This window comes from Eptatretus burgeri, chromosome 1 (genome assembly GCF_056783735.1).
Source record: "Eptatretus burgeri isolate ZD-2024b chromosome 1, Ebu_testis_v1, whole genome shotgun sequence".
Lineage (NCBI taxonomy): Eukaryota > Metazoa > Chordata > Myxini > Myxiniformes > Myxinidae > Eptatretus > Eptatretus burgeri.
The window spans coordinates 73,596,187-73,608,173 of NC_140961.1; the positions used below are offsets into that span (position 1 = coordinate 73,596,187).

At 41.3% G+C, this 11,987-nt stretch overlaps 1 protein-coding gene and 1 pseudogene across 1 annotated transcript in view; one reads left to right on the forward strand and one right to left on the reverse strand.

Moving 5' to 3' along the window:
• BRF2 (BRF2 general transcription factor IIIB subunit) overlaps nt 1-11,883 on the reverse strand; it is a 36,217-nt gene extending 24,334 nt beyond the window's left edge. The window contains exons 1-2 of the mRNA XM_085888244.1: nt 11,572-11,883; nt 1,946-2,094 (exon numbers count right to left, since the gene is read on the reverse strand). Of these exons, the coding sequence (XP_085744370.1) occupies nt 1,946-2,090 (145 nt within the window). The 5' untranslated portion in view covers nt 2,091-2,094; nt 11,572-11,883. The remainder of the gene's footprint in view (nt 1-1,945; nt 2,095-11,571) is intronic.
• Nucleotides 7,132-9,694, forward strand: LOC147034749 (general transcription factor II-I repeat domain-containing protein 2-like; annotated as a pseudogene).
• Nucleotides 11,884-11,987: the final 104 nt, after the last annotated feature.

Here is an 11,987-nt window from a genome sequence, read left to right on the forward strand (position 1 = left end):
CAGCCACAGGCTGTGCAAGAATAAATAAACAGAATGGACCAGGATGTGGCAGCATTAAATGAACAGTACACAGAGAGGGGAAGGGGGAGGGGGGGAGACCAAAACAGCAGGGTTGAGCGACAAAATAGAGGGAGACTTGCATAAATAAGGGATGCAAGGAAAAACGAAGGCAAGGACAAGAGATCAAGAATGTACAACAGGGATACTGCAACAAGCACCCAATCACAGAAGTGGAAGTAAAAACAGGAGTTTGTTTTTGCAATAAGGATTGATTGGGGGGGGGGGGGAGGGATAAAGATCACAAGTCAGTATTGGGGATGACACAAGCAACAGTGCACTGCCTGCTTCAAGCACTGGAGGACAGAATGGATTCTGGAAGGTGGTTCCACAGACAGGAGAGGTGAAGAACAAAAGAGTTGAGATGTGCAGTTACTGGAAGACCATGTGCATCCTCGAGTTTCTGGGGAGGGTCGGAGGACTGAGAGCAGAGGGAGCAATATCAGAGAAGAGGTTGTAGAAAAGAGACCACTGACCTGCTTGTGATGGGAAAAGTGACAGAACTTGGGCTTCAGCCTCATCACTGGAGATTCCAATAATGTTGAGAGCTTTAACTTGCACAGCATCCAGGAGAGACTGATGTGGTGGTGGGGCATCAGCTCAGAGGAGAGCAGTACTCAAATGAGCTACGGACAAAGGCATTGCAGACCGATTAGCTCTGATTTTCCAAGAAAGATTTAGATGGATGGAGGATGCCCGGTGGATGGAGGACAGACACACATACACATACTTCTTTCACCAATAGATGCAAAAAGCTAGTATAATTTCTCGTGGCCCCGGAACCATACACAAAATATATACTTCTAACGGCACTCACAGCCAGGTGAAAACTCCCACCACCCCCCCCCCTCCAATCACCTTCTCCCAAACATGAATAAGAATAAAAATCTTCATTTTAAACTTATTTTGTGCAACGACAAGCCCCAGAAATGACCTTCCCATCTGTGTTAATAAGCACGAAGGTTTGGTTACAACGCACCATCTGCAAACCATCGGCCTTTCACTGGCCCATATAGTCAGGAGCTTTTTGCAATATGAACTACATGTCAACTTTTTGGACGAGTTGATCAGGAAGTTCTCCAACTGTTTCAGTGTGCAGAGGCACCCCCTTTTCTCGCACGTACATTTACAAGTTCTTTCAGCTTCTTTAAAAGTTTTTTGTTGGTCGTTTCATTCCGCAATCCTTGTCGGGGAGACATGGAATATGTCCATGTAGTCATGATTTCCTTCGTTACTCGGAGTTTCTGTGCATATGTGCTGAGCAATCAGGGGTGTGATTATGTCATTTTGAAAGTGCTGTATTAGCGCAGCAAGAAGGGATGAAAATTGGTAAACCAAATATAACGTTTAGCGACGTATCATACTGTAATTCAAGAAGCGTCTGATGGACTTGTATGCACTTCTGGACCGCTGGATGGAACAAATTGAAAACTGGTGGTTGAACTCAGTGGTGGTTCGGAAGTAAAAAAAACAAATAAATAAAATTAGGTCCTGGGGGAGCACACACATTCTCTATAGGTAAATTCCTACATATGGCATATAGCGCCGCTCTTACTGAAAGAGGGTATTGTACGCGCGTTATTAAACCACCAATTCGAGGGGAATTCACCCATCTGTCAAAACTGGTTCTTTACTAGTACTTGGCAAAAGAATAATAAGACACCCAAGCCCCCCACCCCACCAAAAAAAAACATTCTGGTGAGTATCTTTAGCTCTCTAAGGGTTTCTGCTCCGATATGAATTTATCAACACTGTTGACCATTCATCAATCCACGAGCAGATTGATGAAAGTCTCCAGCGAGTAGTTGAAGGCTTCATTTCAATTCAAATGAATCAGAACAGAGCTACATGAGTGCATAGTGCTCTTCTATATCTATAAATAACTTACCAATTGGTTGGAGCTCCTCTGGTAAAAGATTGGCCACATGGCCTTCATCTGCCACAAGACCACATTCAAGACAGACAACCTGCTCTTGGCCATAATGAGAGTGAGGCAGCAGACTGTTGGAACCACAGCCAAGACACAAGGCCATTTTCCTGCACACAACACATCGCACAGTCAGAAACATTAAGCAAGCATTTTACATTTCCAAAAGGAACAACGTCCATTTGTCACACTTTATTTTAAAGGTTTCCTGCTGCCGTAAAATAACAAAAAAAATGGTACTGTTGGAAAGCTAAGAATCAATTTACTTGAGAACAAAATTTAGTGTCCGTTTAATTATGAGATGCCTATTTTAAAAAAGCCCGTCTTTCCTGGACAGAAGAGCAGGGAGGAGGACTTGTAACAACATAGCCGTTCCAATGAAGGGACCAATTTTATTATTCTATGATAGCATGGACCGTTTTGAATAAAGAACGACAGACACAGAAGGAGCGGACAGAATTACATATAGGCTTACTTTGAAGCAAGAGAAAAATATATGGATAATAGTACACGGAAAGAGCACACAAACAACGAGAAGGGCGCTCGGTCGAGCGCATAGCTCCACCATGTAATGCCTGATCCACATGAACATATCAGCCCAATACATTTTTTGAAATATCATGCCATACAGTACTGTATCGTTTTCGGCCCTATCTCTCAATGGTAAATTGCATCGATTTCACATCACGTAAGTTATACTTCGGAAGTAAAGTGATGAGGAAATCCCCCTACTCCATTTCACAGTGATGTGCTGTTTGACCCAGACATTACTCACTGTTAAACACTGATGTGTAGCATTGATTTAGTACCCATCAGTAAAGTATTCTCAATGTCTCTGATCATTGGTAGGCTGTACTGTTACTGTCACGTAAGTTACTTAGAAAAATCTAAAAATTCTAACTGTTTTTCATGTGATTCAAAATACCTATGAATGTCTATTACATAAGTAACTGATAGTTTTGTGGAAATAATAAACTGACGTATGAAGTGTAATGGATGGTGATATTATGGACTGGAATATAACACATCGTCATCTGCGAACTTATACTTCCCGTCACACAACGTACGGAAAGATGTCACGTAAGTTACACTGTGCTAACAATGTAACTGTTTAACATAATTCATTACTCCAATAGATTTCAATGTTAAACTGAGTCACAACAAAGTGCTCCGACCATTGCATAAGTCAGTATATTTTGTAAAGATGATGAATGTGGAAAATCCTGAATTGCAAAATTCATGCTTCCCAGGCAATCAAGACAGAAATTACAGATACTGTCAAAGTAATTTTTGCAGAACAGGTATGTAAGCATATTACATTCCTTCATACACGTGGCAACCATCAAAAATGAATTTTTGGGCGAATCCAACTATGTGCAGGGTTGCCCGGCCATACTTGCCCACTTAATGCCAAACCCCTGCGTAAAGGTTTCGTAAGCAATCTGCACGATCCCAATTCGTGGTGACACGTGGTTGGTTGGTTGGTTGGTTGGTTTTCGGGTTTAAATGTCAAGTCAGCCAATATAACTTTCATGGCAATGGTAGCCGAAATTCGTCGGCTACTCTGCGAAATGCAATTGAGATAAAGATGATGTACTCGTTACATGTAAACAGGACATTCTGTTTGAGGTGAAAAATAGCGACATCATTCCAGTAACAACAAGATTCCTTGGGCTCAAGGTCGATATCGCAAATCACGTCGACGCATTGTTCAGACGCTGGCTAGACAACAATTGATGTATAGACCTGTCCGCATAATTTTGTGAGAAATGTCGGTGTCTGTCAACGACCACGCGCCATACATTTCACCCTGGCCTTGACCACCCACTCCTTGTATGTGCACAACCCAGATTATTAATTCGATTATGAATCAGTGATTAATCACTTCATTTTTCTTCTGTGAAAGTGTCACCGATGGTGTCTGCCCAGTTTGACCTACTCTCCGAGCACTAGTTAGAAACTGTCAAAATATGTCACTGTCAATGGCTTTCTGATCCAAACTGCCCTTCATTCCAACAAATTTCCCTGTTCATGATAGCTATTCATGTTAAATTCTACGTTGTTAAATGTGAAAACACACCATGACTGTATTAACAATATGTAACATTTGTAACTTGCGTGATGTCACGCAAGTTACACGTTTCATTGCATGATTTTCATAGGAAGCAAGATGTAATCTTGGTTATTTCTACAATTTCATGATAGGCCTGCTACACCAGCTTAAGGAACTCCATTTGAGTAAGCAAACACCTCCTCAATTCTGTGCACTGTACATTATACTGTATATCATTGTCACATAAGTTACATGCAAAAGATAGGATTCATCAGCTCATCGCTGTTGACTATGGAAAACTGATTGATAAAAGGTGTTGCTGTGAACTGCTTTGGTATCTGTTCTGACATGTTGAATAATAAAGTCCACTGTTTTCATGAAATTTACTGCGTTTTTGTCTATTTTTCAAGATTGAGGAAATTATGGACTGTGAGCCGCAAAAAATTGGAGTACTTGCCACATCCTCTACTCGGCATCGGTGTGCCAAAATGAAGATGCTACACTTGATTATAAAAATATCTGCACTTCTGCGATTGAAAAAAAAAATCAGCTTATTAGGCAAATGTTAAAAAAAATTCTGGCTTCCAGAACCACTTTCCATGAAATGGCCCGTTATCAGATCTGGATCTAGATGCGGATCTTCACTAAAATTAAATAAATTCTTCCTCGTCACACACCCAACATGCCCACCAAGGCTAAATATCATTTTGACCCTATATCTCAATGGTGAAGAATCACTTTAAAAACTCTAGAAGTCGGATCCAGATCTTAACCAAAATTTAAACAGTTTGTCCTTGTCATACACCTAACCGGTCCACAATTTCATCCAGATCCGTCCACAACTTTTTGAGATATCCTGCCCACAAACAGACAAACAGACAGATAGACAGAAAGGGGTGAAAACATAACCTCCTTCACCTTCGGTGGCGGAGGTAACAATCACTGCCACGACGCCAAAAAAAAAAAAAGTCATAAAAGATCCTTCTTTTCACACCATTTTACATCCTCATAGAGGCTCACAGATGCAATATGTTTGTAAAGTGCAACATGCTGCCTTTTGATTTAAACAGTCTGCGAAGTGACAGGTAGGCATGGCTTGTCAAAATGAAAAGGCAAGGTAAAGGAAAACTAAACCCAGCCAAAGCTTAAAGGACAACTAAAAATCAATTTTTTTTTCATGTACTTTCTCCTCAAATAATTACCATAGTTATTTATCAATGCTTCCAAAGGAATTAAAAAATAAAAAATTAGAATCAAAAAAAAAAAAACTCGAAGAAAACTCGAACGGCACCTCTTTGGCGTCGTCAGATATGCCTTCGCCCACATTATTACATCATTATACAGTGCCTGCAGAAAGTATTCGCACCCCTCGACTTTCAGCACATTTTGTTGTGTTCCAGCCTGAATTGAAAATGGATTATATTAAAAAAAAAAATTGTCACCGATCAACACAAAAAAACCCATAATGACAAAGTAAAATTATATTTTAGAAATTTTTACAAAAATAATTTAAAATTAAAATCTGAAATGTGTTGAGTCAATCAGTATTCAACCCCTTTGATATGACATTCCAAATTGAGCTCAGGTGTATCCAATTTCCTTTGATCATCCTTGAGATGTCTGTACAACTTGATTGGAGTCCACCTGTGGCCAATTAAATTGATTGGACATGATCTAGAAAGAAACACACCTTTCTATACAAAGTCCCACAGTTGACGGTGAATATCAAATTTTTGATTAAAAACTGGAAAAATATTTTTCACAAAAGAATAATTACATCTCTTCTATTGGAAATTTAGACGGAGACTTGCAACAGGCCTCGTGGGCGGTGTACAGAAACTTAAAAAAAAACAATATATACAAGGCACAGAGAGGTGAAATTCGCAACACATGATGTGTAACACACGCAGAGTTAAATGAGTGTTCATTTACGTCCGTAGGATGTGCAATAACTAAAGATACAAGTACACCTGACGCTAGGCCGAGGCTTCAGAGTTTGGCACGTTCGCGAGGCTGTACCGTCAAAATGTTACGTCTGAGAAGATAAAGAAACATAGGTTAACTTAAATTTGTACATGCGTTTTAAAATAACGTTTTCTTGCTCTGAAACATCATATCTTACAGTCTCCACGAATATTTTGAATAAAATAATTCCAACGTGTCATTATTGATGGGCTTTTGTACGAGTAAACTGATAAGACAGACAAATGGACGGACGGACCTGAACCATTGGTTCATTTTCCAATTCATGTTCTGATTAGTGTTCAAAATATAACATTCAATTGAAATCAAGTTGTTCCTCGATTACATACTGACTTTTGTGGACAGAAGAACAGACAGACAGAAATGAACCGATTGCTTTAAACCCCACTTTTCACTTTGCATGCACGGGGTAATAACATGCTGAAAGTCATGGTGCAGGTTCTTCACATTCTCGTGATATCTTGCTCTCGCAACAGGCTCAAGAGCGAGAGCAGCCTGGAGTAGAGCAGACACCAGATTTTTACATCACATTATTCATGAAAGGCTCATGTATAATAACTAGAAGGGCAACCGGAGGAGCGCACACCTCCGCAACCGAGTGCCTGATCCTTGAGAACATATTTGGCCCAATACATTTTTGAAATATCATGCTGTTCAGTACGATATCATTTTTGGCTCCATCTCTCAATGGTGAAGAATCGCTTTAAAAAATTGAATAACTCGTATCCAGATCCAGATCCAGATCTTCACCAAAATCTAATCAGTTCATCCTCGTCACACACCCAACCTGTCCACCAAGTTTTCATCCAGATCCGTCCACAACTTTTTGAGATATAGTGCTAAATTTGAGTTTAGCCCAATTTCTCAATGGTGAAGAATCACTGAAATTCTCGTGGTCGGATCCGGATCTTCACCAAAACCCAATCAGTTCTTCCTTCTCACACACCGAACATGTCCACAAGATTTCATCAGGAACAGTCAACAACTTTTTGAATTATCCTGCACACAAACAGACAAACAGACAGAAAGGGGTGAAAACGCAACCTCCTTCACCTTCGCTGGCAGAGGTAACAACAATAAGAATAGTCGTATCACATTGTAATATATAATAATGAACATTGTAATCCCCACCCTGGAACCAAGCACATCTGGGCTTGGTGAGAGGCAAGCTCACGCTCAAGCAGTACAGGTACAGCAGGTGGGTATACAACAAGGCTGTAAGGACCAATGAAACTTTAGTCCATCGGACCAACTAGTTAAAATTAGTTAGTTAAAATTAGTTAGCTAAAAATTAGTTGGTTGAATTAGTTGGTTAAATTAGTCAGTTAAAACGGGCCCACTAGTTAGTTTAAAACGTTTAGTTGTTGGGTACTCAACCCTGATGTTGAGCAGACCGGGATAACTACAAGATACTACTGCCGACAATCCCGTGCCGGCCACATGTGTCAAACTCAAGGCCCGCGGGCCAAATGTGGCTCGCCACGTCATTTTGTGGCCTGCGAGAGCTTAAAAGGTGTATTAAAATAAGTCTTATGCTGCTTTACAGTGTGCATTGACCATAAACTACATCTCCCACAATGCATTTCGATTATGTTACGCGCCAAGTGACGGCTTCCCGCCTCGAGATAGCAGTGTATCCACGTCGGTGTCGGCTATTTTCACAGCAAGTGGAATTGAGAAATATCTACTTTTGATCCCAAAATGTCCAGGAAAAGAAAAGTTGATGCAGATGGAAAGGCAGTTTCAAGAAAGATGGGAAAGTGGATACATGTTTGTGCTTCAAGGAGAAAAACCGGTATGTCCTTTGTGTTACGAGGCGGTGTCGGTCGTTAAAGAGTACAATCTCCGTCGGCATTTTGACACCAAACATGGAGCTAAATATGCCAAATTTCGCCTCCAAGAAAAACAGCAGATTGTCCAAGAATTAAAAGGTGGAAGAAACAAGAAAAACAGCAGATTGTCCAAGAATTAAAAGGTGGAAGAAACAAGAAAAACAGCAGAATATGTTCACAAAAGCTACAGCTAAAAACGATGCTGCAGTGAAAGCTCGCTTTATTGTGGCTGAAGAATTTGTCCGAGCTTCAAAGTCGTTTTCAGGGGGTGCATTTTTGAAGCAGTGCATGCTGAAGGTGTGTGAGCAAGTGTGCCCCGACCAGATACAAACTTTAAAAAAATGTCAGTTTGTCAAGAAACACCATCGCGGACCGAGTTAAGGAACTATCGGGAAATCTGGCAACACAGCTGGATGAAGAAACACGCAGTTACCTGGCATCTTCATTAGCTGTTGATGAAAGCACAGACAACGCGGATACAGCACAGTTGTCCATTTTTATTAGAGGTGTGAAGTCGGACCTCTCTGTCACGGAGGAGCTCTTGGACGTTGCTGCCATGCACGGGACGGGACATTTTTGATGTGGTGGAGAATTCCGTAAGTAAAAGTGAATTACCGTGGGAAAAGTTGGTGGGACTAACTACCGATGGTGCACCTGCAATGTGTGGAGGAAAAAAAGGCCTGGTGGGACTAATGAAGGAGAAAATGCAAACAAGTAACTGTCACACACACCTCTGGTAATGTATCATTGTATTATCCATCAAGAAGCTCTCTGTGGAATGGTTCTGGAGCTGGATGATATAATGACCACGGTTATGAAAACGGTGAACTTCATTCGGGCACGTGGCCTGAATCACCGGCAGTTCCAGCTGTTCTCGCAGGAGGTGGGCTCGGAGCATGGAGATGTGCCGTACCATACAGAAGTAAGGTGGCTGAGTAGGAGCAAAGTCCTCAAACGTTTTTTTGAGCTTAGGGAAGAAATTGCTCTTTCCATGCAAGGTAAAGGAAAACCCTTGTCCGAACTGTCAGATCCAAACTGGCTGTGTGACTTTGCTATGTTGTGTGACATAACGGAGCATCTCGCCCAACTCAATCAGAGACTGCAGGGACGCAAACAAGTCATCACGCAGATGTCCGACATGATCACAGCTTTCCAGCGTAAACTTGACCTTCGGAAGTCCCAAGTGAAACAGGATAATCTTGCCCACTTCCCCGTTTGTTAGAGCATCTCAGCCTCAGTTCCAGGTACTTTTTCATGTGCTCGGTTGGCTACCAAACTGAGCCGGTGAACGAATGAGTTTGATCGGCGCTTCTCCGACTTTAAAGCACAGCACTCAGGCTTTGCCATCTTTACCAATCCTTTCACCACCGACATCTGCAGTGCACCTCATCACCTTCAGATGGAGTTTATTGAGCTTCAAAGCGATAGTGGTCTGAGAGCAAAGTTCCAGGATGCTGCAATCGAGGACCTTTACCGTCTGCTGCCCCCTGGTTTGATGCCACAGCTCTGACTTCATGCTGCTCGTGTTCTGTCCATGTTTGGGAGCACCTATCTGTGCGAACAGACGTTCTCAATCATGAATCTAAACAAGACCAAGCACAGATCACGCATCACCGATGGCAACCTCCACGCTGTTTTAAGGATTTCCTCAGCACAAGACCTAAAACCAGACATTGACTCACTCGCAACGGGAAAACAGCGTCAGACATCCGGCCAGAAAACACATAGGTCAGCATTTTTAATAACCTGAATTTAAAATATAATCAAATGTATCTCAACCAAGAATAAGAACAGTTGCCTACGTGTGCATTTTGTTCTGTGTTTGTTATTTTCAGAACATGATCAATGAATGACGATGGTGAGTGAGATGTTATCTCAGGTTGAGGAGGGATCTACTGGGTGTGTTCAAGGACAGGCAGCATCACCTCATCAACTTGACCATATAGTTGTGAACCGAGACAACCCTTATCTTGTTATTTTTAGTTAAATACATATACTAGTTTGTATGTGTAGCAATGTATTCACTGTGTTTGCAGGTTTTTGTGTTCATGCAGACAAAAGTTTACTGTCATCAAACCATCTCTCATTAGTCGGACGTACGTACGCCCTCTGCAAGGCTGTGTGCACCCATTTGTTTTTGTAAAATGCTACATCTGTCACGCATGTTCTTAGCAGCTCACAATTGTTGGTTGTGCTGTAGTTCTGCCCCTCTCGACGCTCAATGTTAAAAGTTAATGGCATAACTTGTTACCTGCGCATTCTGCGAAAGGTTATGTTTTGGTCGGCGTGTATTTATTTATTTATTTATTTGTAATCTTGTGATTCGTATAACTCAAAAAGTATTAAACCGAATTGCATGAAATTTGGTGGGATGATTGGTTATTAGCCAGGAAGCATTCGATTAGATTTTGGGATTGTTCGGGTCAAAGGTCAAGGTCAAGGTCACGAAAAGGTCAAAATCGTCTTTTTACGATAACACGGTCAATTTTTATTCAATTTGCATGCAACTAACGCCAAAATGTTCAGAATTCAACGCCTCATCTTGTGATATGCAATATGACACAATGACGCCCATACTCTTGTTACCGGTTAGGGGTCAAAGGTCAGGGGGGGTCACGACCTTGAAAAATATGCGGTTTTCGGCATAACTCAGTCAATTCTTATTCGATTTGCATGAAACCAGCAAACGAGATTAACTTCTCTTGTTGAAACGTTGTATTCACCGAGCTTGCGAGTGAAGACTCACCAAAACGACGTGAGTTGATTGTTGTTTAGTCCGTAGCCCCCGTAAGTCGGGGTGGGGGGGGGTCATGACATTATAGATATGTGGTTTGTGTCATAAGACCATTCATTTGAAACCAGTTCCCCACACTCATCCCAAGAACAAAAAAAAAAAAAGTAGTGGCGGCGAAGGTATGCTCTCTATGAGTGCCCGTTCTAGTTTGATTATATTTTTCTTTATTTACTTGAATAGTTTGATGGAGTAATGTTGGTTTCTTAACCTGATAAACACATATTTTTTTACATCTATGCAAATGCATATCTTGCTATTTGTAACTTGAATAAATTGTAATAAATTGAATAAATTGTAACTTGTAACTTGAATAAATAAGTAATAAACGGTTACTTAACAACATTTTAACGAGTAGTTACATTTATACTATCTTAACAGTTACAACTGGCCCTTTGAGGGCAACCACAATGCTGATGTGGCCCTCGGTAAAAATGGGTTTGACACCATTGCCGGACCCGATGTGATAACCGATAGTCATGGAAGTGCGCACATACTCAACTCTGAGCAGTCTCGCCTGGGTTCGAATCCCGACCCAGATATATATATATATATATATATATATATATATATATATATATATATATATATATATATATATATATATATATATATATATATATATAATGTAAACTCTCATCCTCGAGTTCCGCAGACAGGACAAGGCATCAACGTGTGCAGTCCCTCGGATTACACGTTAAACTGGGTGTTCCATCTGCAGGCATTGGTTGGTGGACGTTAAAGACCCAACGGTGTCCTTCGTGAATAGTCGGCGAGCTATCGCCGGCACCCCAAAGCTAAATTACAAATCCCTGCCCTAACGTCCTGGGGAAAGTGACGACACCCCCCCCCCCGAACAAAGTTGGCAGAGTAAATCAAGCCTGCATATCCCAAGTCAATGGAGACAGACAAACATGAAGACACATACCTTTCTATTTCCTGGACAATCCAAGGAAGCGCTTTATCCGACGTCGTGTTCTTCAATGCAACATTTCTCTTCCGCCTTGCTCTCTTTAACTTCTCAAGGTTGAAAGGGCGTATTCAAACCTGCGAGCCTTCATCGAAGAGGTGATAAACTCTTGAGACGTTATTTGCACAACACGGAGAGCGAAAAACTTAACAAGGGGGGAGACATGAACGGTCCGAAGTTTCCCGCTAACTCAACCATCGAGCACCTTTAGAGGATATCGCAGCCCCCATAATGCAATGCGCGAAAGGAGTTCCGTTTCGCGTCTTCTTCTTCTCCTTCTTCTTCTTCTCCTTCTTCTTCTTCTTCTTCTTCTTCTTCTTCTTCTCCTTCTTCTTCTTCTTCTTCTTCTTCTTTTTCTTCTTCTTCTTCTCTAG